This window comes from Convolutriloba macropyga, chromosome 1 (assembly GCF_964194025.1).
Source record: "Convolutriloba macropyga chromosome 1, txConMacr16.3, whole genome shotgun sequence".
In the NCBI taxonomy this organism is placed as follows: Eukaryota; Metazoa; Xenacoelomorpha; order Acoela; family Convolutidae; genus Convolutriloba; species Convolutriloba macropyga.
In genome coordinates this window covers 49,276,385-49,298,884 of record NC_134468.1, presented here as the reverse complement: position 1 = coordinate 49,298,884, position 22,500 = coordinate 49,276,385, and the positions used below count along the sequence as shown (strand labels likewise).

The 22,500-nt window shown below is 32.9% G+C and overlaps 1 protein-coding gene across 8 annotated transcripts in view; it reads left to right on the top strand.

The window, feature by feature from the left end:
- The first annotated feature begins 1,293 nt into the window (after positions 1 to 1,293).
- The window catches only part of LOC142339873 (uncharacterized), a 345,440-nt gene continuing 324,233 nt past the window's right edge, over positions 1,294 to 22,500 (top strand). For 2 of the 8 annotated variants that reach the window (XM_075390249.1, XM_075390238.1), the window contains exon 1: positions 20,846 to 21,582. In XM_075390249.1, the coding sequence (XP_075246364.1) occupies positions 21,120 to 21,582 (463 nt within the window). In that variant the 5' untranslated portion in view covers positions 20,846 to 21,119. Of the gene's footprint in view, positions 1,311 to 11,604; positions 12,138 to 19,708; positions 20,054 to 20,843; positions 21,583 to 22,500 lie in introns of those variants that run through there. The other 6 variants (XM_075390195.1, XM_075390220.1, XM_075390202.1 and 3 more) reach the window with 6 other exon arrangements.

Genomic DNA, 22,500 nt, shown 5'->3' with positions numbered 1-22,500 from the left:
CCCCCACACACCCCTCGCTCTCTCTCCCCCTCTCTCTCCCTTGGTGTGCGTGTTAGTGAGTGAGTGAATGAGTGAGTGAACAACTGTCTACTGTCTTCCTGGCTGGCATCTCTCACAATGAGCAGTACACTACCCAAATATCTCTTCAACCTCTTCACCTTTCAGTCCAATTCATTCAACCATACACCATTTAGTCACTTCATCTTACCATCTGGTAGAAATAACCTCTTAGCCTATAACTGTATTAACAGATAGAAATAACCAAATCAACCTCTCTGATCCTGATCAGACAAGACCCTTCAAGTAGTCCAAAATGCTTTGAACGATATAGGAAAATGAGATCTTTCGCATTATACCCACTCCCACGAAATTATAGAATAATAGCCTCCATTGTGGTGTACTAACGGTAACGGGGGGGGGGGGGGATTGGGGGACTGTATATTATATGACCACTGAGATTAAGACGGGAAAGAACCGGAAAATGTTTATTTTCTGGACAAATTAACCTAAATTTTGTTTAAGTTAATTTGTCCATATTGAAACTCCAGCGACTGAGTTTCAACAAATATACTAATTGCGTCATATATTCTTGGAAAATTTGCGGAAATTCTTCGAGTCTCATTAGGAATGAACCAAAAATCTTTGTTAAGCTAACTTTGTTCTTTTCACTTTTGTGTTTTGTAGTTTTTAGGTTTGGTGAAACTTTATGCTAAATGATGCGCAGACAAAACACAAATAGTTTTAGTTTAGAATCAGGTAAATGTTAACAGGGCGTCTAAATTGCTTCATTAAATACACTTCATTCATTCACTCTCTATACTCTTTCCATATTTTTCATATGAAAATGGTAAATACAGTCTGAATTCATAGAGATGCAATATTTAGTTGATTTTTGAGGGAGCACAAAAATTTAGTGTATAGAACAGGCTATTATTGTACACATGAGTAAGTATCGGTTGCCAATTGATGGTGCCATTGACGTGCTTTATTGGTTTTGTTTATTGGCCATCCGGCTACCTTTGATGTAATCATAATTGGAACATCTTTGAAAAACTAATTGGCAAATTTAGCCCCTTTTGTACTGGCCGCGTGATTTGCCCTCTATGCTTTTGCTTAAAACCCTTGAGCTGTTTTATTTATAGCTCTTCTTCTTTACTTATTCTTCCTTATTCACCAACAAATTTATATTTCATACAGCTACTTTGAGACCAGAGATAGAATTACACTGCATTCATTTACGTTGATGTGTCCAACAATGTATTACTTATGGGAATAGCCACCCAGAAATTAAGAAAAATTTTCAATTTAAGGTTGAAGTTCAGCAAACGGATTGATCACAGCAGCATAAGCCTTGTCACATGCATCTCCAAACATAAAAGTAACATAAGAGAAATATCAAGAGTTTGTGATATAAGACTAAATGTTACACGCAAAATTAACAATTTAAACAACAAAATTAACAATTAAATGAAATTAAAGTCACAATTCAATCGAATAATTGTCTTTATTCCAAGCGCAAAATCTAAGAAGAGGTTGAAAATGAGACGAATTGAAACAAAAACTCTCGCAAACTGATTCTAAGACATAAAGATAACAAGAAAGGAAACAAGGAGGATCGGTATTGTGCGTTCGCACATAATGTTCCGACCCCGCGCATCCACGTTTTGATTTAATCGTCTACAAAATGAGGAAGAGATGAAAACTTTCCGAAAATTAACATATCGTTCAGCAAACAAATAAGTAAAAAAATAATACTGGACTAGAGATTCGATGAGACGTGCCATTTATGAGAGTACTGGACAAGAGAACACATAAAAATCAAATGATAGCAAAGATTATTTACGACCAAAATTTGATGTCTATAATTAAAAAACACTTAATAACAAAAATAATGAAATCAGATGAAATCTGAATTAAGCAAGTTAATCTGTACTTCATTATGTAAGATATAACACCTATCAAAAATTAGACGCCGTAACAATTCAACAAAGCAGAGGAAAAAGCACAAAGTTCAAAAATACTTTTTTTTTTGAAAACAACGAACTTCAGACTGATTAAAATCAATACGTATCAACTTGGCACATTAACAGAATTCGTTTATACCTCATAGAAAGGAACTGAGACCTGTCATTATCCAAAATATGCCAGGACAACAAAGAGAACGGAAAAACGAAGAGAACAGTTCACTAAATTTAAGAAGAAAGCGGTGTCGCAACCGTTAAGAATACAGGCTATTCATAGAAAACGTAAAATACCTTCACTTCCACATTTTTACAACGCCAATTGGGCAAAAACATTAGTGTTATAATGTGACAAGAAAACCAAAGACTCAGAAATGGGCCCATATCCAAAAACAGCAATTCCCTTAAGAAAATGCATTTTAGGAAAGCCAAGAAAACCTTAACTAGGATTAAAACCATTATATGTCTTAGATCTTAGTTCACAACAAAATGGATGCGACCAGCGTTACAAAGACCATGCTACAAAATTGACAGAATTTAGATAAAATTACAAAGCTCAAACACATCTACTGATGTTTAAAACTAGTATTTTCATAATCCAAACAAACCATAAGCTTTCAACTTAAAACCAAAAAAAAAATACCTTTCAACTGCTTGAGAACTTTATTCTGCTGGTTATAAGAGACCGTATCATAAGATTAAAAAACATCAATTACGGAATATGGACAGAAGTCAAAATTTCACAATTATTTATCGAAGACACAGTGTTGAATTATTGGAACTATAAGGCATTGAAAAACATTGAAAAAATTAGTTTGAAAGAACAAATCTGAAAACAAATCTGAATTTGCTACTTAAAATTTTTTTGAATTCAAAAAAAAAACTAACTGAAAGTCAATAACGCCGATAGCTATAAATTGAAATCAGTTACTAGATTATTTTAAATTTGCATAGAAGTAATTAAAGCTTTTGGTAGTGAAGAATAAACCGTATGACAACAAAAAACGACAATTGGAGTCAAAAACAATAAAGTTTTTATAAATTTTGCGAGAGAACGGTTTCACAGCCGTTAATACTGTCAGCTATTCAATGAAATTTTTGCAAAAATTGTTTTTCCTTACCTATAGCTTTTACATGACGCAATTGCATCTTTGTTTCTAAGACAAAATCATTAGGCCGCAACAGGAATGAGAAATGAAGACAAAATAAATGAAACCAATTAAAATTTAGAAGACACATTGTCCATGCCATAAAGATGATCTTTTCTCTGAGGACATAATATACATTAATTTGGCCTCATTTTGTTGCAAAAAGGATCTCTCGTTAATTGGACATTGATTTGGAATCCTTATCGTCGGTAATCAACGTGAAAAATACAAAAATGCAATTATATTTTGAAAGGGAGCGCGCACCAATATAATCCGAATATTTATCGATTGTAAAAATCCAAGATTTGTCCAAACCCAGTCCCGATTTTGCTGCGCGACCAAAACAGATAATTTATTTTTTAATACGTGCGCAAAAATATAAATTAGCAAAATAAGCGATGCAAATTGAATAATCATGGAGATATATCTAGGAAAAACCAGCAAAATTTTATTCCAGAAGACTCCCATAGGAAATGCAATCACAACTAGCCTTCTTTGAAGTATCCAAAGATTGTGGCAGCGGGGGTTAGATCTAAAAAGTCTGATTTTCAAAAAGTTGCAAATTATTGCAAAAATATTAATCGACAAGCCTTCTCTATACGTAAAAGTAAAATCAATAACATTGTTGTGTCCAATTATAACAAGTTTTAGCAAAATTGAGGAAAATTTGGTAAAAAAAAATACGGAAATTGAGAACAAAAAATGTGAAAAATGGAATTCCGACTAATATTCACAAAACTTTAAACCTCGATAACTCCCTGTAAAAAACGAAAAAAAACATCTTTTTAATTCCATACTTTACGCCGGACGGTTTTTCCAATGACACCAGTCTCAACTTTCTTCGATGAACATATCGATCGACCAAAATTGACTGAACAAAAGAAACCATTTGAGTATATATTTCCTCCCCCTACATTTGGGTCGGATCAACAAGTGTTCTTGATGGCATTAGTTTTCAGCTTTTGCAACTATCAGTTACTGTTGTCATTGTACAGTTTGTATAATTATTAACAACAATGTTATTGATCATTTCATTTGAATCTAATTTGTCCCATATTGCTTCAAAATGGCTATACCACTATTACAAGGGCGGAAATACCACTGCCAGTGACCCGTCAAACCATAGACCAACTAATGTTGTCTTCACTATAAAGTGTTGAGAAATCAAAAATTAGATCGAATCAATCTATAAACAAAAACTTTTCTCTCCGGAGCAAATTGGATTCACGCAGCTGCGCTTATGCGTTCAGGCCATATCATCGGTGCAAGATATAAAACATATTTAGTGGGTTTATAAATCATGGGTAACTTTTGTTCTTCAAAATATTTATTTGGCAAAACCGGTCTAATTGAGATTGAGATTCAAAATGAATTTTTTAACTTCAGATAGAGAAAAAATTGTAGTACGGTGGTGGAATTAACCACTTGAAAACGTGCAGTTATCTGAGAAAAATAGTGAATTCAGGTCTTCTGACTAATTGGTGGGTAACTTGTTATATTCAATTAGCTAAAAGTTTTGATCTATACTTGCATTTGTTTTGTATTTGAGCACTTGAAAGTAAAATTTAAATTGAGCCCCTTCTTTAGCTTTCATATTTGAAAAAGTTACCTACAAACAGACAAGCAGTTCAAAAGATAAAAATTTGATAACGATTCTGTTTTATTAAAATATCCATTAATATTGATATGAAAAAGTTTTCTACATTGAATGAAAATTAAAAAATAACCCTATTGTCAAATCGAAGTCGTAAAGTGAATTATTTACAATAATTGAGTTTTTATGGGCTTCGCAGTTTGAATTTAATTTTTTACTTTAGATATTGGCAATCGTTGATGGAATTTTGCTAAAATCAGGGCTGCTTTTTTGATAAAGGAACAATTTCCGTGCTTCATTCATCATTCAACTATTTCAAACTTTTATTTTCGTACGGCATATTAATATATCCAAGACGGATCTCGATCAAATTTTAAACAAAAAACTGTTTAGGAACAATATATTTTTCAGGAGAAACAATTTTCCTTACTCTTTCTATAGAGGTATGCGTTTTCGAAGAAATTACAGATTAAAGTCCAGAAGTTTATAGTCAACTTAAGTGCTCACATTTTTTTTACTACAAATTTTGAGCAACAGCTCACAGCGCCTTTAAATATCAAGCCCCTTGTTTGTGCACCTACGTTCGGAAGGTAGACATATAAAACTCAATTGAAACCATTAGTCAAAATGTTAAATTACCATGCTAAGAAATTTTCTTTGCCAAATTTTGTTGAAAAAAATTCTTTTAGCACGAACTTGCAAAACATAAATTTGCGAAAAGAGGAATCAGTCAAACATCGAATCAATTTCTTTATTACCAAAAACTGCGGAAGATTCTGAAAATTTGACAAAAAAATGATTCAAAAAGGAATCACAACGATCAAACAATCAGTTGTCTTTGGAGCTGAAAAAAGTACCGTTGGCTCAATTTTAGTTTAGATTGAAAATTGGTGACAAAAATTAGTCGACAAGTCGTGTAATCCTATTCTCATTTTCCGGGATGTGAGAAGTGCATTTGACACTGGCCATTAGATACTTTTCTTGGAAAATGTAAGGATTATGGATCAGGAGGTCCCAATTTTCTGTTATTTTGTTCATATCCATATCGTTGTGTTCAGTTTTCTCAAGTAAGAAATGTGTTTACTCAATACGTCTGTTGCAAGAACCGGGTCGAGGTTTGGTCCAAAAATAATGTAAGATTAGCGGTGAATAGCAGTGAAAAAAAAACTTTTTTCACCGCAAAGCGCCCGCATCTTTCAGCGTTCGTTTTTTCACCGCATTCACCGTATTTCTCACAAAAAAACTGCCCTACACGGGTGCGAACCTCTCACCTCATGCATGTCATTAACTTGTTAGTCCACTGCGCCATCTGTCACTTACTTTATTGATATTTCCTGTAAAATTAAGATAAACTTTGAAATTAGCGGTGAATATTTGTAAGATTTGCAATTTTAGAGGTGAAATTTTTTTTCACCGCATTCTGCCGATAGCGGTGAAAATTTTTTTCACTGCATTCTGCTGGTAGCGCTGAAAATTTTTTTTTCACCGCATTCTGCTGGTAGCGGTGAAAAATTTTCTTTCACCGCTTAAGCGGCCAGATAAAAATTTTCACCGCTTAAAAGTTTTTTTCACCGCATTCATCGCATTGAACGCAAATCTTACACTTTTACTCAAACTCACCGCAAATCTTACATCTTTTAGCGATCTTTAGCGGTGACACCTCGACCCGGGTAGGGCAGTTTTCTGGCCATTGCTTTTCCTAATATAAGTGAATGACATAATCAAATCAACGGGATGAGAATAAACTGTCATTGCCGAATGGAACACATTACTATCTGCAGATGACAGGGTAATAGAAATTTCAGCTGGGTCAGAAATTGTTATGTATAAACGTTAATATAAGCTCAAAAAAACAGCAATTGATAATTAGAAAACGAATTTAATTTCGACCTGCGGTAAAATTCTCTTACTTTCTTTTGGAAAAAATGACAATCAAAATTGAACAATTTTTAAATAATGCGCAAAACCTGAAATTGATACTCAATAGGTTGTTTTGGAAAAACAGTAGAACACAATTGGTCAATAAAAACCAATTAAACACTATAAAAATTACACTCACAAAATTTAGTTGTCTGTATTAGAGGCTCAGCAAAATTGTTATGCTCCACCAAATGTTGAAATTAGGGTTTTATTTCGTTTTGAAATTCTGTTGCTTTGGGTATTTTGAAATTAGATTGATGAAATTTTAACGAGAGTCATTTTTCACTCAAGAAAAATTAACTCAAGTTATGAACTATTGAGGAAATGCAGAATTTTTCTGCGAGAGAGCTGCATTTTTCTGCAAGTTTTCTTATTCTCAATTATTAGTGGTGAAGTTGCTGTAACTCAGACGAAGTCCTTCTTAAAAGTTGATGTCTTCAAAATATCAACTAAGCTATGAGCCTCTCGTGATCCAAAAAAGTTATAAAGTTGACCAATAGGTTAAAAAAATTCAATAACAAGCTTCAAACTTTACTGTTTATTGAACATTATTTTGTGAGAGGAATCCTAAAAATAGCATATCGACGAGTAAAAATTTTTTGGCTTTGTTTTTTAAATAAAGCGAAATAATCGACAATCGAGCTTTATTAATTGCTTTTCCTTAAGATGTGTTTTGTATTTTAATTCCCCGGCAATCCAAAACGAATTTTGAAGTGCTATTTATTTTGCCTTGTATTCCTCGGCAGACCGTATTTGAGCGTGTACTCTGTTTCTGTTTCTTTTGTATGCAATGAAATTTTTTCATTGTAATTTTGAAAAAAGAAACTGAACAAGTTTTTTATTTTTATTATTAGATCAGATATCCTAGCTAATAAATGAACACTGGGTGCGGTCATACCCAGATCCATGGCACAATTTAGTTTTTTTATGTGGAAATAGCTACAACGCCTAGTCAATATTTCAACAACATAGTTACAACACATTTTTTTTCCGGATATTCCTGGCTCCATACTAAACGTAGCAGTGATGTACAGTACAGGCCTTACATAATACTTTTTTATCTTTTGGAAACTAGAATGTTGAAACTTATTTTTATAGACAACAAAAATTGTATTTTTAGTTTTTATTTTGAAAAAGCCAAGTTTTTATTTTTTATTGCCCTTTTTGTTCGAAAATGAACGTTAAGCAGACTTTTTCCAGTAATGCTTGAGAACATGATGCTTTCATCTTAAAAAATTAAATTTTAACTTAAAAAAGAGGGAATTTTTTTAATGGAACATTTTTCGAGTTCGAATCGTGCTAATAGATCAGTTGTCGCTGTCTTAAAAGGCCAATGAGTTGTTCTTGACCCAATTGGCTTAAAGTATTAGCTTGAATTATACCCAGGTTGAGGTCGCAGACCCAAATCCAGTATGTCCAGACTGAATTTAACCTCACGATGTGAATGAAAGCTACATAATCTGGAAAAATTGAAAGACGCACACAAGTCGGCAACTATAAACGAACGTAAATTAATTTTTTTGACAGCTGTTCTATCTGTTTTCCATACAGATCTTAAACCAGAGTGTGAAACTGAAACCGAAATTTATGTTAACGATAGACTGAAAAATCATGTTAATTAAATGTTGACTACAGAGAAATAAAAGAATCCTTTGGGCTCCCTGCGGTTGATTATAGCCAATTTAAGGAAGCAGTAAAAGTTAAAATAGCCGACTGTTGTCTGCTTCCGTATTAATAAAAACATTATCAGTGTAATTAGAACATTATTATCTCATAAAAACAAAAAAAATTGTTCTGAAGAAGTGTTAGCAACTTTTATGGTATAAATCAAGTAGCAATCCCTTCTGGAAAACAAAATGTGATCGAGGAACGAATGAAACCATTGCCCAAAATGAAACCCTTGCCCTTTTCTCTATCAAGTAGAGTGAACAAATTATGTCCATTCTTATTGACTTGATAGTGGCTTTCATAAAGTGACAGGGAGAAGTGGAAATGTGCGTTTGTATATAATAATCCAATCAATATTGCATGAAAAATTTTAAAGTACCAGGTTCGAAGTTTCTTTGATTTCATACAAGGAACCATATATGATTTTATACTGTCCATACTCGATTTCTTAGTACAATCCTTCTATGAAAACAAAGAAATCATTTATCATCCGTGAATGAAATCCAAGTTCTCATACACGACCCCTGCATGAATTCAAATAATTCATACATGATCCCTTCATGAGAAGTAAGAATGCATGCAGAAAAAAATCTTACTACGAAACTTTTCATCATCTTCATATCTTAAACTTGTGCAAAGAGTGTAAATCCTCTTGTCAACCAAAAACGGTACATAGCAGGATTATATTTTCAACAAGTTACTCTAACTACAACAAGTTAATACAAACCATTTCCGTTGTTCGTTTGACTACAGAGAGGCCTATGCAATGATTAAAACGTCATTGAAAGCGACAAATTATTTTTGTAATTTTTTAACTGATGATGTTGGTTTGCCTAAACTGTGATTCGTGATGTTTTTTTTTGTGTTACAAAGAGTTTGAACAAGCCAAAATTGGCTTTTTAAATTAATTTTATAAAATCTGTAAGATCTTTGTATGAATACCAAGAATTCATATAAATCATAAATGACCTAGTATGATTTCAAAGAATTCTCAATTTTTAATTTGCCTTTTTATAACAATGGAAATGCCAAATATGGCTTCATTTGTTTCTCCTGTAACTGACTAATTGATATTTTCCCTTGTATTGGTATTTTTTGTATGATCCCTATATGAATACTAAGAAATCATTCAAATCATATATGACCTAGTATGATTAAAAATAAAAAAATTTTTTAAAGACATTCTGCATCATTGATTGTTTTTTTAGTATCAGTTTGTTAGAACATTAGGAGTGGAGCCTTTTGAGAGAAGGTTTTAATTTTTGTATGATCCTTGTATGAAAAAATCATACAAATCAAATATAACCTAGTACGAAATCATAGAAAGTTGTGTGTTGGGTGACCCGGGTATCCCCATTGTTGTCATCAGTTATTTAGTTGGCTGTAATCGAATACTGCTGCATTGGCGGGTAGACAAGTAACACTAGTAACTTATTCTACTTAGAGGGTCTGCTTGATTCTAGAGAGATTATACCTGTATTGTCATTCCCTGTCCGTTATTTTTAAAATCATGAAAGTTGCTTTTGTTTTCTGTTTTGAATTTTGAAGAGAATGAAATTGTGTGTTCTAGTGAAACACATATATTTTATGTTACACTTTGCAAAATTTTTCTTTGATTACCTCAATGGAACAGTCAAAGAAAATTTTGAAAGCAAAACAATACTCTTCTAGCTCATCAGCAGCTAATTCTGACAACGAGAGATAAAAAAGGAATTTTTCATCCAACCAAACAATAAAAATTTCTATGTAAAGGACAGGAAAAACTAAAGTATGAATTAAAATAAGTAAAACAGTTTGGACAGAAAACTTACCAAAAACTGATTTTTTTTTAAAAAAAAACGACAATACGTTTCCTTAGTTGTCCAATTTTATAATATGCTTCTGACAAATAAATAAAGGAAATTATTGAAAAGGACAGATATGGATGATTAAAGAGACACAATTACGCTCCAATAATGTTTGAATTCAAATCAAGCAACAAATGTTTCTTCCTAAGACGCATCTGATGCATAATTTTTTTGCTCTTATGGAGTGCAAAAATGAACTCTGAAATTTTTTTTATATTATCCCACAAAACCTTATACAGTTGTTTATCAACCATCTCGTTAATTTCAGGAGTGATTTAATACCTCAACATTTTAATCGTTGTTTGCGCTAATTTTTTTAAAATATAACATAACGTGACTGATTTCGGAAATGGCAAGTTCGTCATAGGCATATATTTTTCCATTAGTATTCACGGATCAATGAAACCACAATTTTCACAATTTTGAAGATGTAATTTGTCTAAAACGTTGTAGCTCGATCTTTATTAATAATTAACTGAAGGCTAATATAAAAGTTTTTTTTGTTTTATGAACAGTGATATGGCTAATCGCGAAACCGTTAATTGTCTTCTTAATCCCCAAGTAGTATCGAGAGGGACCTTTCGCAAATTAATCAGTAATCAAGTTTTCTTTCATTTCGGTCTAATTGACACTATCTTAATTTTGTGGAAATGAGATGCTTATGGCGTGGAAAAAGTGACAACATTTAGTAAATATATTCAATAAATCTGACATTTGTCATGTAATGAGAAGCGGTTTATTCAAAACACAAAGAACGTTTTCGCGCAGAATATTTTAAATAATTGAAACTCGCCCAATTTTGTTTCAAGAATTTCTAATGTGTCCTCTTTTCTAAAGTTGGGAGCACCTGAAACGCCACACTTTTTTCCTGGAACGTAAGTAATTTGATTGGTTGATATAATTGTTAGATAGAAAATTAAAAGTTATTTGGTTTTTGTCACAACACTTTTGGAGTTTTTTGTACCCCTACCAAAAAATGCTGATGAATCTTAATTTGAGGGAATTTATCATTACCTTATTCACAATATCAATTTCATAAACTATTTTCAGTAAATTATTAGCGCATAAATAGAAAGTGTGAAACGGTCAAAATTTTAATAAATTTTGACAACTCATGATTTTTATTTTTCTTTGTTAAATGTTATCATTCGTTGGAGGGATTAAACAATAGGATGAGATTAAACAAATCATTATAATTGCATGAAATAACAATTATAGATGCCTTCATCTTTCAATTTTCAATTTGGATTACGACTTCTATGATGGAATTATGTGTGAATAGCAACATGTATAGCAGCACTATATTAAGATCATGTTGAAAAAGGCTAACTAATTGCGGCTTTATTTTTTAATTCAATTCAAAATGACCATGCGAGACCAAGTGAAAGCGATATCCTGTTTTTATCTTAGTCTTGTTGTCCGTTTTACGACCGTACGGGGGGTCAATAAAAGTGTTTGCGAAATGCAGCTTTTAATAACTAAACTGATAAATTTACAATCCAGTCCGTGAGTGATGGATGTTGATGCATTATTGTCCAGGAACAAGAACAAAAACATTCCTCAAACAATAGACACATTCCCAGCTTCGAAGCTATTTTAACCACTACTTCTAGTGCCATCGTCAAGCGTATAGTAGGAACTAACTACATTAGCCGAGATTAGATAAGACGAAAACATTTATTTCCTCGGCGGCTAAATTGTTCTTCTCAAGTAGAGATTTATGTACCTCTTCCTTTCCTTTTTGCTCATATTTGACTTAGGACAGCAATCTGGTACTATCCTGACTATAACACAACGCGTATCAATTACCCCCAGACTCTTTCCGATTTCAGTTCCGCTCTATCGCCAATTTATCAACTAGATAGATAGATAGACTTAAATCGATTTGATTTTGCTGGCAACCATTTTGTTCAACAATCTTTTCACTATTCTTACGGCTAAATCTATTCTATCAGTAGTTGGTCACGCTGATAAACTTCCTGGATGCATTACGTCACAGGTAGTAAAACCAAAAACAGAGCTTGTCCTTTCTTTTCAGTGAACCAATTTTTTCAACGTCTTTAGGCTGTTCATATTAAAATGTTTATCCTATCTTTTCGGCAAACTTGAACTTCTGAAGAGCTCAGAATATTATTTTTATTTTGATTGGCACTATAATCAGCGAATACACTATAATTTAAGCTCGAATACTGATGTTGGTTACTTTTGCATTAAATGTTTTTTGAAATTATATATTGACGTCAAAATTATCTTGTAAACAATTAACCATTTCATATGTTTGTTAAAGTTTAAAATGTTCTCCGTTATTGCTATTGATTTTTTAGTTGCATTGGATCCAACAAGCAACGATTTTGGGGAATTTCCATGGAAAAATTGGCAAATTATTTTTTTAATCAAACTCTGGTATCCTGACAAAAACCCTTCATTAACTTTTTTTCTCACTTTGGGTTTGGTTTGAGTATTTTTCCTCTCCTTAAATTGAGATTGAAAGATTCCTAGCAGTGGTCGAAAGCAATCAGAAAGAGGAGCAAAGAATGTCGTTGTGTCTTGAAACAATTATTAATGCTCGATGCTATATTTTGAAAACATAGGGCTAAAAAACAAGAACTGCGGTTTAAAAGTATAAATTAAAAGTAGAATCAAGATTGTGTAAGTGAGATCAAGTATAAGAAAGTGACACAAACTGACTGTTATTGGGGACAAAATTGTACAAGAGTTGTTATTTTTCTGTTTTTATTCCTGAAAACAATAGTTTAAACGAAAGAAGTCCATCTTCTCCACAGGAACTTCAGATAACTAAATATTGCCGTCAGATGTGGCGCGAATTTCCCAGCAAATAATTTCTGTAATTTTAGTTTCAAAAAATTTTAACAGGCGTTCCGATTTGCGCAAAAAATATTATTAAGAAACTTCTTGAAGAAAATGAGTGTTCCCCTAGAAAAGAGTTTTTGTTGTGACAATAAAATACTTCGAGAAAGAATTAAAGTCAAAATGGGGATTTCTTAATTGATACACAGAAAATGGATCATTGCTGATTTTCAAAAAAAATTCTTAGGTTCCATTTTTGCAGTCATAAATAAGGTTTTCCCATTTTGTTTTTCATAATTTAGAAGTGATAAAAATGCTTCGCATAGTTATTTTCAACCTAGCAATTCGTGTTAGCTTGAATTAAGAATCTTCACACAATGTTTACTTTGAGTACTAATTTTTAATGCTTAAGTAATGTGGCAAAGAACCCCAGTAATATAAGATCACATGTAATGTTTAAACCCCGCTTATTCGCATTTTTTAACTATTCATCTTTCAAATGATGAAGAGATAGAGAACTTTCAAAAATTCTGCTCAAAATATGTTGGTTAACGAATAAAAAATTACCCCAAATTCAAACCAAGAAATTAATAAACGACGCTTTATTAGAAGGCCAAAAAATATGCCTTTGAGAAGATTTCGAGAGAAAACAAACAGCAAAATCAGGTAACGACAGGAAACAGCAGTAACTCTGACGAAAAATCAATTTATTTTTTTTAAGAAATCACCTAAACGCAAAATTAAGATAAAATCGCATAATTAAACCTAAATTGAACAATAAAATCATTTATAAAATAAATCAATGGAAAAAATGGGACTTGATTTCATTGAGACAAGGTAGCAAGTAGACAAAAACAGCACAAATCGGGCAAAGTTTCTAAAAAAAATTACGTTTCTATTATTTGAAATCAAATAAAATCAAAAACAAGAAAACCATTAAATGGCAACTGAAATCAGTAATAATGCTCAATTACACATCCATAGGAAGCAATAAGACTTTAGTCAAACATCCAGAATAAGATGACAGAAAAAAAACAAAATTAAAAGCAAAATTCAAAACTTCAGTCTAATTTCGAAGCATTTAAAAACCAAATCTCTTTTCTAATAATTTACAAACGTTCAATAGTTCAATAGCGCCTTCCTTAGACGCTCTTGATGGGATATGGGTCTTGTCATTAATGTCATAACCTGGCAACGCAACAAAAAACCTCAAAAATGGTCTCATGTCTAAAAAAATTTTTTTGGAAACTTTTGATATCAAAGCCAAAAAACGATGACCTAAAACTTAAAACTGTAATGAAAATTATATTTTGATTGACTAGAAAACGGAGTCAACTTCACTTGGCTCAGACTAGGCTACCAATTGACAGAAATATGACGAGAAAAAAACAAATCTCAAAAATCAATATATTTTTTTAAAAAACCAATAATTTTCAATGTTATAACAACCCCCAGTTTTCAAATAACAAACAATAGTTAGGTAGATTGACTTTTACACCACTAGGAGTCCACTTAAGCAAGTGGTTAATGAAATTAAGTCATACGGTTGTGAATATAAATGAAACTCAAAATTTCAATAATTTTTTTAGAGAAACGTAGTGTTGAAACCATGAAAACCATGAGATTTTCACCGAAATTTTAATATATGTCCATTGGGCTTCATTTGAACGTATATGCAGTTGGTTAATATTAGATCCTTTTTTTCAAATCGTTGCGTTCTGTAATTAACAAAAAAGGAAGGCGCAAAACTTTTGAAAAAAGACAGCGCCCCAATACAACACGAATAATTTTTATAATGTAAATCTCCACCTTCAGACCAAACCCAGAATTGGTATTGGCGATCGTCCATTTAAAATACATTACTTTTCCATAGGCAAGAGAAAGATAATTCGACAACAATATAGAAAACTCAGCAATAAATGATAATTATTGAATATTTATGTTGTTAAACTAGAAAACAAATTATGCAAGATTTTAATTCGAGAACACTAATAGAAATTTTGTGAAGAACAGCTTAGCCGGTTTTAGGTTTGTACTTCAAAGCATTAGATTTGGTGTATACATTTAATTCACTAGGTTTGTACATTTAAACAAATTGGGCTAGAGCCACATATTTGATGTAATTTCTGATTAAAATGCGTGAATTTGGAAATTTTAGCCAAAACGTCGGATCATTCATTTCAGCAACACTCCTCTTGTTGCGGTCATAAGCTTGATGTTGTCACAAGATCCCATAGTTTGTTTCATAGTGAGTATCTTGTTACGATATCATTTTGTTCCGACCCTCTTGAGGGGGGAGGAACTATATACTCAAATGGGTTTTTTTTTGTTCCGTGAATTTTCGCCGCTCGATATATTCATCGTAGAGAGTTGAGACTGGTATCATTAGAAAGCTCGTCCAGCGTAGAATAGGGAACTAAAAAGATTTTTTAATTTTCGTTTTCTACAGGGAGTTATCGAGGTTTAAACTTCTGAGAAAAGAAGAGTGAATTCACGTTGTTTTTATTCACATTTTCCGGAATTTTCGCCTAAATTTTCGTCAATTTTGCTAAAATTTGTTATAATTTTTAAGAATAGTGTCGTTGGTTTTATTTTTGAAGACGAACAAGCATTGTTGATTGTTTTGATTTAATTTTTTTGGTCAAAAAATCTGGATAAACATTTCAAAATTTAGCCTTTTTCATCAAAAAGAGCACGAAATAAGCTACTTTAGTCCACTTTGATTAAATTTGTCGACAGTATACCCCCAAACAACACTCATACAATATTTGTAGACTCAGAGGGGGGCTATTTCTACTTCAGAGTCCGCTGAGAGTGCACTGTAGTTAAAACTTTGCCGTTTTTTGCTAACTTTACTCGTTGATTATCAAAAACACAGAATTTATTTTGAGTTTTCAACTAACAAATTATCTATATCTACAACATTAGAAATATCAATTGTTCTTAACGGACAATAGGTATTAGCAGGGCTAGTTTTGGGCCATTCTTGGACTGCTGCAATCCAAAAAACTCGGGTTGTAATCAGTCGGTCTTTTTTTTTAAAAAAAGACTTTTTTTAAATAATAAAGAACAGAACATATCAAATCAAAGCTCAGGAGTAATAGGTCCAACCAATTTGCTTGCTAAGCAGCTCTAAGCTAATGCATTTAGTTTTTTAATTGAAAGTTTATGGTTGTTTCTTTTTTTAAAAATAATTGACTTTTCAATAAATAATGTATTAATTAACTTTTCCTCTACTTTTTTTCTTAATTTGTTCAACTTCCAGCTTAGTGTCAGCAAAAAAAGACTGCTTCTTCTTTCTACTGATTTAACGTTTATTCTCGGTTTCAGTTTTAAGCCTGAAGTTATAGTTTTCTGGCTTTGATACTACAAGATTTCAGATTTTTCCTTGTTTTGATATTTGCCAGTTTTTCACCTTTTCTAACTTTGTCACATTATCACATTATTGACAGTTCTCATGTCACCTTATTAGCATTCAGAATCAAGCACAATTGATCATATTAAAATTTTGAAAGATATACATCATCGTTTTGACGGCCTCGACGCCTCTTTCTTAAAAAAATCAATTGAATTTTTTAATTTTGTCTCTAACTGTCATTTATACTTTGTCGTTTCGGTCGTATGAAATTTCCTGTATAGTGATAGCTTTCATTGGCTTTTCATGGAAGAATAGAAGACCCGATATTCTTACATTAGTAGATAGCTGATGGATTTCATGACTTTGAAATCAATCGTTTTCCAAAATTGAAAAAAAAACTTTTTAACTTCGCAATTTTGTTCTTTTTATGTTTCTTTTTGTTAATTAACCTCGTTAGTTAATTACAGGCCAAATATGATTTTATGGGTGTCAAGGGAGTAAAAAGGATTGGTGTCCCAAGATCTTTTTTTTCAAGAATTTGTTATGACCTTACTGGCTTCGACACCGGCTTTTCACAAAAAAAGTAAATTAATTTGATTTTTGTCATATTTGACGTTCTTTTTGTAGATGCAACAAATATTCAGGTCTCGAGGGCTTCCTTTTCATGAATAAACGGCCCCATTTTAATAGCTTTTTTGTAATTAATGCCTTTCATGACATTGAATGTAATTTTGTTTCGAAAAAAAAATTAAAAGTATTACATACTTTAACACTTCGCTTTTTTGTCTACTTGTTACCTAGTCTTACTAATGAATGGCCACGTACTACATTATAGTTGTTTGAAGAAGGCGCAATCAAATATATTTTGAGTGCCAAAGTTTGGCTTGACGGTTTTGACAGCGTTTTCTGGCAAGTTTCAATTGAAATTTTGTTTGTTCTTTGTTGTTCCTTTTAGCCGCATTAAAAAATGAATAAGGACAGGTCCTAATGCCCTTCTATAGAAGCAGTGGTAATCATAAATTTGTGGTAATATTAATTGATTCCTAATGGTATTTATTACTTTGAAGTTAACTGTTTCAAAAAAATAGGTTAATTTTTTTACTTTACTGTTTTTGTTCTTTATTGTATAATTGTTAGCAAACCTTTTTATGGACTGGTCGTATATGTTTTCTGGTGATTTATAAGTTATTTTTGTTTAGTTTTAGGTTTATCTGACGGTATGTTGACTTTGTTATTAAATTAAGTTTTTAAGAGGGACATAAATTTTTTGATGTAATTAATGTTTGTTGTTGTTGTTGTTTGATTTTGCTGTTCGTCTTGACTCGCTTTCTTAATATTGACATATTACAGCAATCTAATGCATCAAATTTTACTCCACTGAGTTATTTGCTTTGGAGGCTATCTTATCGTTCACACAGAATTTTTTGAAAAAGACTTGGGCTTTTTTGGGATTCGCAAAAAATAATTTTTGGGTTTTTCTATCTGTTCCTCATTTGGTAGACAATTATGCCAAAATTGTGGATGGGCGGTGTCGGAACTTTATGTGCCATCGCACATTACAGAGACGCCTTGTTGTGATCTTAATATTCAATATGATACAAATTATTCAATAATTTGGTGGAAAAATTTGTATCTCACCTTTTTGAATGACCTTCAAGAACGTAAAATTGTGCGATCAAAGTCAGGTTGCATGAGTTTTGGGCTACTGAATAAAAGATACTTTCAAAAACTTTTGCAAAAATTCCTCAGGAAAACACAGTCAAGAAAAAACTTTTATGTTTTGAACGAACCACAACGTTTGTAAAGATAGTTCTAGTTTATCACTAATAATATCGGGCGCAACACCTCTGGCTTTTAAGTTATAACCGATGTCGCTATCCACAACAATTTTAACGTATTTTAAGCAAAAATGTTAAAAACTTGAGTTAAAGGGCGTCAATTTCATGAAAATTGACTTTTTTCTTGAAATTGACAAAAATTGGCACAAAAGTACCATAAAGTTCATAACTTCTACAAAATATCCGATAAGAGAAATTCGGAACAAATTTCAATTGCTAGATTTTACACTTAATGAGCTGTGCAGTGATTACTAGTCGAAGTTTTTTTACTTTTAATTTCTATCGTATTTGTTGGAACACTAAGGCGTTTCCGTGGAAACACTATCAGAAAGAGAAGTTAAAGCAAAGGCTGAGAAAAACAATTTCACATGCTTTTTATTTTATTCTGGTGCCAGTGTTCTTTATGACAAGTAAATTTATTCCATAACATGGAATCAGACCCAAGATGCTTATAACTTGACCATGCGTTTCTATAGCGCATTAGTACCCCGATTAGACATTCTCCGCTGATGGCTTTTTAAATTTATGTGGAATTTCTTTGATGATTCCATATTAAGTAACTTCAAAAGGCAACTTATTTAAAATTCCTATCGCATCTGAAAGAGATGGTGGAATGAATGTACAAGAAATGTAAGACAAACATATTTCACTTTGCTTCTAATATACTCAGATAGTGAATTGATAGTAGGGTTTGGAAACAAAAGCGGGTCGGGAACAACAAAATATCTAACTCTGCTTCTGCTCTTGCTACATGGACGCAAATTGGACCTTTGGGAGTTTTGATGTGTCGAAACCGGAAAGTATAGAACCTTTGTAATGTCACCATCTTTAACCCATCAATTGCAAACTGTCATAAACTGCGGGCCCAAAAAGGATTCAGTCCTAAATTGTTATTACCCCCCCCACCCCACCGCTCCTATCTTTCCCATGTCTTATAACTCTTCTTATTTTCTTGTCGCCTTAATGTTTCATTTTCATTCAGGCTCTTTCCTCAAATAGTTGTTCACACGTTGTCGAGGAAATCGCCTTAATCCCAAATTTAATCAAGCTGTGTTGACTTTTTAATGAAGGCGCCGTTCCGCTTCCTCCCCGTGCCTTCTCCCCTGTCATAGTACTAACCGTGTTAGTTAGTACTGAACCCACACATCAAATTAAGCCATCTCTCTATTTCTATATCATCGTCTATCTATGCGCGTGCTTATCGCTCAAAACGGCACATTTGAAGCAAAAAGTAGTTAGCATTTTAAAAAAGGGAATGTTGCATCTAAGTGTTATTTTATAATTGGTCGTATCATGAGCAAAACGCCAACAGCCATTTTTTGCGAATTCACATTAACTTGAAGTTTAATTGAAGCAGGAGGAGCGAAAACGTTGTCAATTGTTGCATAGTTGAAACGGTTGCCAACATAAACCACTCGTGTTAACCAAATTAAATCAAAGAGGGGAGGCATTCATTGATGGAATTCAGTACCAAATTGGAGCCTTCCATTCGTTCACGAGGCTTTGAACAAGCACAGAAAAAAACAACAAGAAAACAATTTTTCAGTCTTTTCATGCAAACATTTCACGTGGTAAGAGAATGATCAAATTGCACGCTTTTTGAGCTTCTATTGTTAGCTGTAAAATATATGCCTATTTTGTCTGTTTGTCAGCCATAAAGCTAATAATATAAGCATCATACCAATATCGAGTTATTCACAGCCATCCCTTTTGGTAGAAACCTCGTCAACAACATCAGCAACAAATCTTTTAATTTTAATTCACTTTGTCTATTTTTCACATCTAGGACATTTAGCTGAGCTCTTCTTTTTCCACTTTTCCCAACTAAAAAGGGGATTTGTTGTCTCAACAGCTTTTGTCGTTATTCTATTTTTTCTCTTTTTTCTTCTGAGAAAGCACGCTATCTTACCGGTTTGGGAACTGAATACTTTTATTTGTATCATCTTTTCCCCACTCAATAAATGAGGAAAAAATTGGAAAAGTACATTATTAATGAGTTGGCACTCGCATCAGTATTAAGTTGAGAAATTAGCCGCTAAAATTGTCTAGCGCTGAATCTATATATACTCGCTACTTTTCAATTTGGGGCTTATTAAATCAATTATTAATTTGATTGCATCTAACTCGATTTTCAGTGATAGGTAGACACGCGCGCCTATAAAAATAGCATCGAATACATCATCTGTATTGTGTCCCATATCTATCGATGGTACTAAAACAGGCAGTAGTATGACATTAGTGGTGTGATGGTGGTTTCTAACAACATATTTCATGTAGTCAAAGGAGCCAACATACACAATATACCAACTACTACTTCTACTAAGAGTAGCAGTAGTAGCAGTAGTAGTAATAGTAGTAGTAGTAGTAGTAGTAGTAGTAGTAGTAGTAGTAGTAATAGTAGTAGTAGTAGTAGTAGTAGTAGTAGTAGTAGTAGTAGTAGTAGTAGTAGTAGTAGTAGTAGTAGTAGTAGTAGTAGTAGTAGTAGTAGTAGTAGTAGTAGTAGTAGTAGTAGTAGTAGTAGTAGTAGTAGTAGTAGTAGTAGTAGTAGTAGTAGTAGTAGTAGTAGTAGTAGTAGTAGTAGTAGTAGTAGTAGTAGTAGTAGTAGTAGTAGTAGTAGTAGTAGTAGTAGTAGTAGTAGTAGTAGTAGTAGTAGTAGTAGTAGTAGTAGTAGTAGTAGTAGTAGTAGTAGTAGTAGTAGTAGTAGTAGTAGTGTTATACCACTAGTATACATACCACTACCACTCCTGTTTTTTATCAATTGAATAGTGTTATTGTTCCCCTTCGTCTTACATAACCTTGTAGCCACTTGAAAATCTCATTTCACTCTAATTTTCCTACCATACCCTCCTTTCTCCTTAACTCCACTTAGTCATCTGCATTTTAGCTGCTGTGGCTGTTCAAGTTATTGCAAATTTTATTACAAAAATTTACTACTTATTTATACATTAGGCAATTTGGACTGAAATCCATATGAAACATGGACACTGATCAGTATAACAGCAACCACCACAACCTCACTTCTTCACTATCTAACCAATCAAGCTTACCTGGCCTCGCATTGTTTACTTCATCAAGTGGGCCTAATCAGAAGGCAATACCTGGCGGCGTGAACAACAACAACAACAACAGTCACTTTAACCCGCACTCCCAATCACCTCTTGTTGGCTTGTCAGTTAATAATTCACACCTGATCTCGTCCAATTTCGGCAACTCACCTGGAAGCAAAAGGAGATTCAATCAGAACTTAAACAATCAAAACAACCTCAAGATCCCTCTGCACAGTTCCATATCGGCTAATTATGATTGGCTGGGCACTTCCACCGCCAACCTGTCTCCTCCTCTCCAAACTCCCAATTCTGACACCTCTGACCTCCTCAAGCTCTCTTCAGCTAGTTCTCAGCTATCTCCACTTACTCAACAACTGAGCACCCCTGTTACAGGTTAGCACGTGAACAAACTTCAAAATATTAAACAAACGACATCCTATTTAATCCTATTTATTCGTATAGCTATTAAACAAGCATTGTAATAATCCAGCTTTCGGTGCGTGAAGCTAACAAAACTAACTTTTTTTTTTACTGTGAATCAATATTGTCAAAATTCGATGTCAAAATTCGATCTGGGTTCTCACCTCGTGAGAGCTTCGGTGTTCTAAATTTACGTTCGACTGCTTTAATCTCTGACTCTCCATAATTGTTAGAAAATTCAACAGTCGGGTTCTTACAGTATTAATAACATTGGGGCATTATTAAATATCCATTATGGCAAAATTCATAATTTAGCAATAGCAGTTCCTTCAGATAAATTTTTAAACTAATCAGAAAATGCCTCAAGCCTCAAATTGCAGTTAGGAGTATAATTACCTCATTAATTGATTATTTCCTTGGACTACTTTTTGGCAGCTTCTATCTTTGTGGCGGCTATATCTGTTGCCTGAATAAAACCTTATGAGAAATTCTTAGAAAAGTTTTTGACTATGAAACTCTGAATCAAACTACTAAAACGTTTTGAAAAAATTAAATAGCGTCTCCTCAGAGCAAGTTGCTTTTTGTTCTGGCCCACTTGCAGCTGTGGGACTAAATGCCCAGTCCAGTTAGTTTTTTTGTTCAGTCGATTTTGGACGATTGATGTTTTGATGTAGAAAGACATCAGTAGTTTCATTTAAAAACCCACCGAGCGTAGAATTGTAATTTAAGATTCACCTCCAGACCCAAACACGTGTATCTTATCAGTCTCATTATAGTTTTGAAAATCAAATGAATTCGGATTAGTTTGAGAAGGTCTTCAACTTTTTTCAGCCTAAAGATAATGAGACACCAAATTAAAGCAGTGATTTCGGTACCCTAAGCATTGTAATA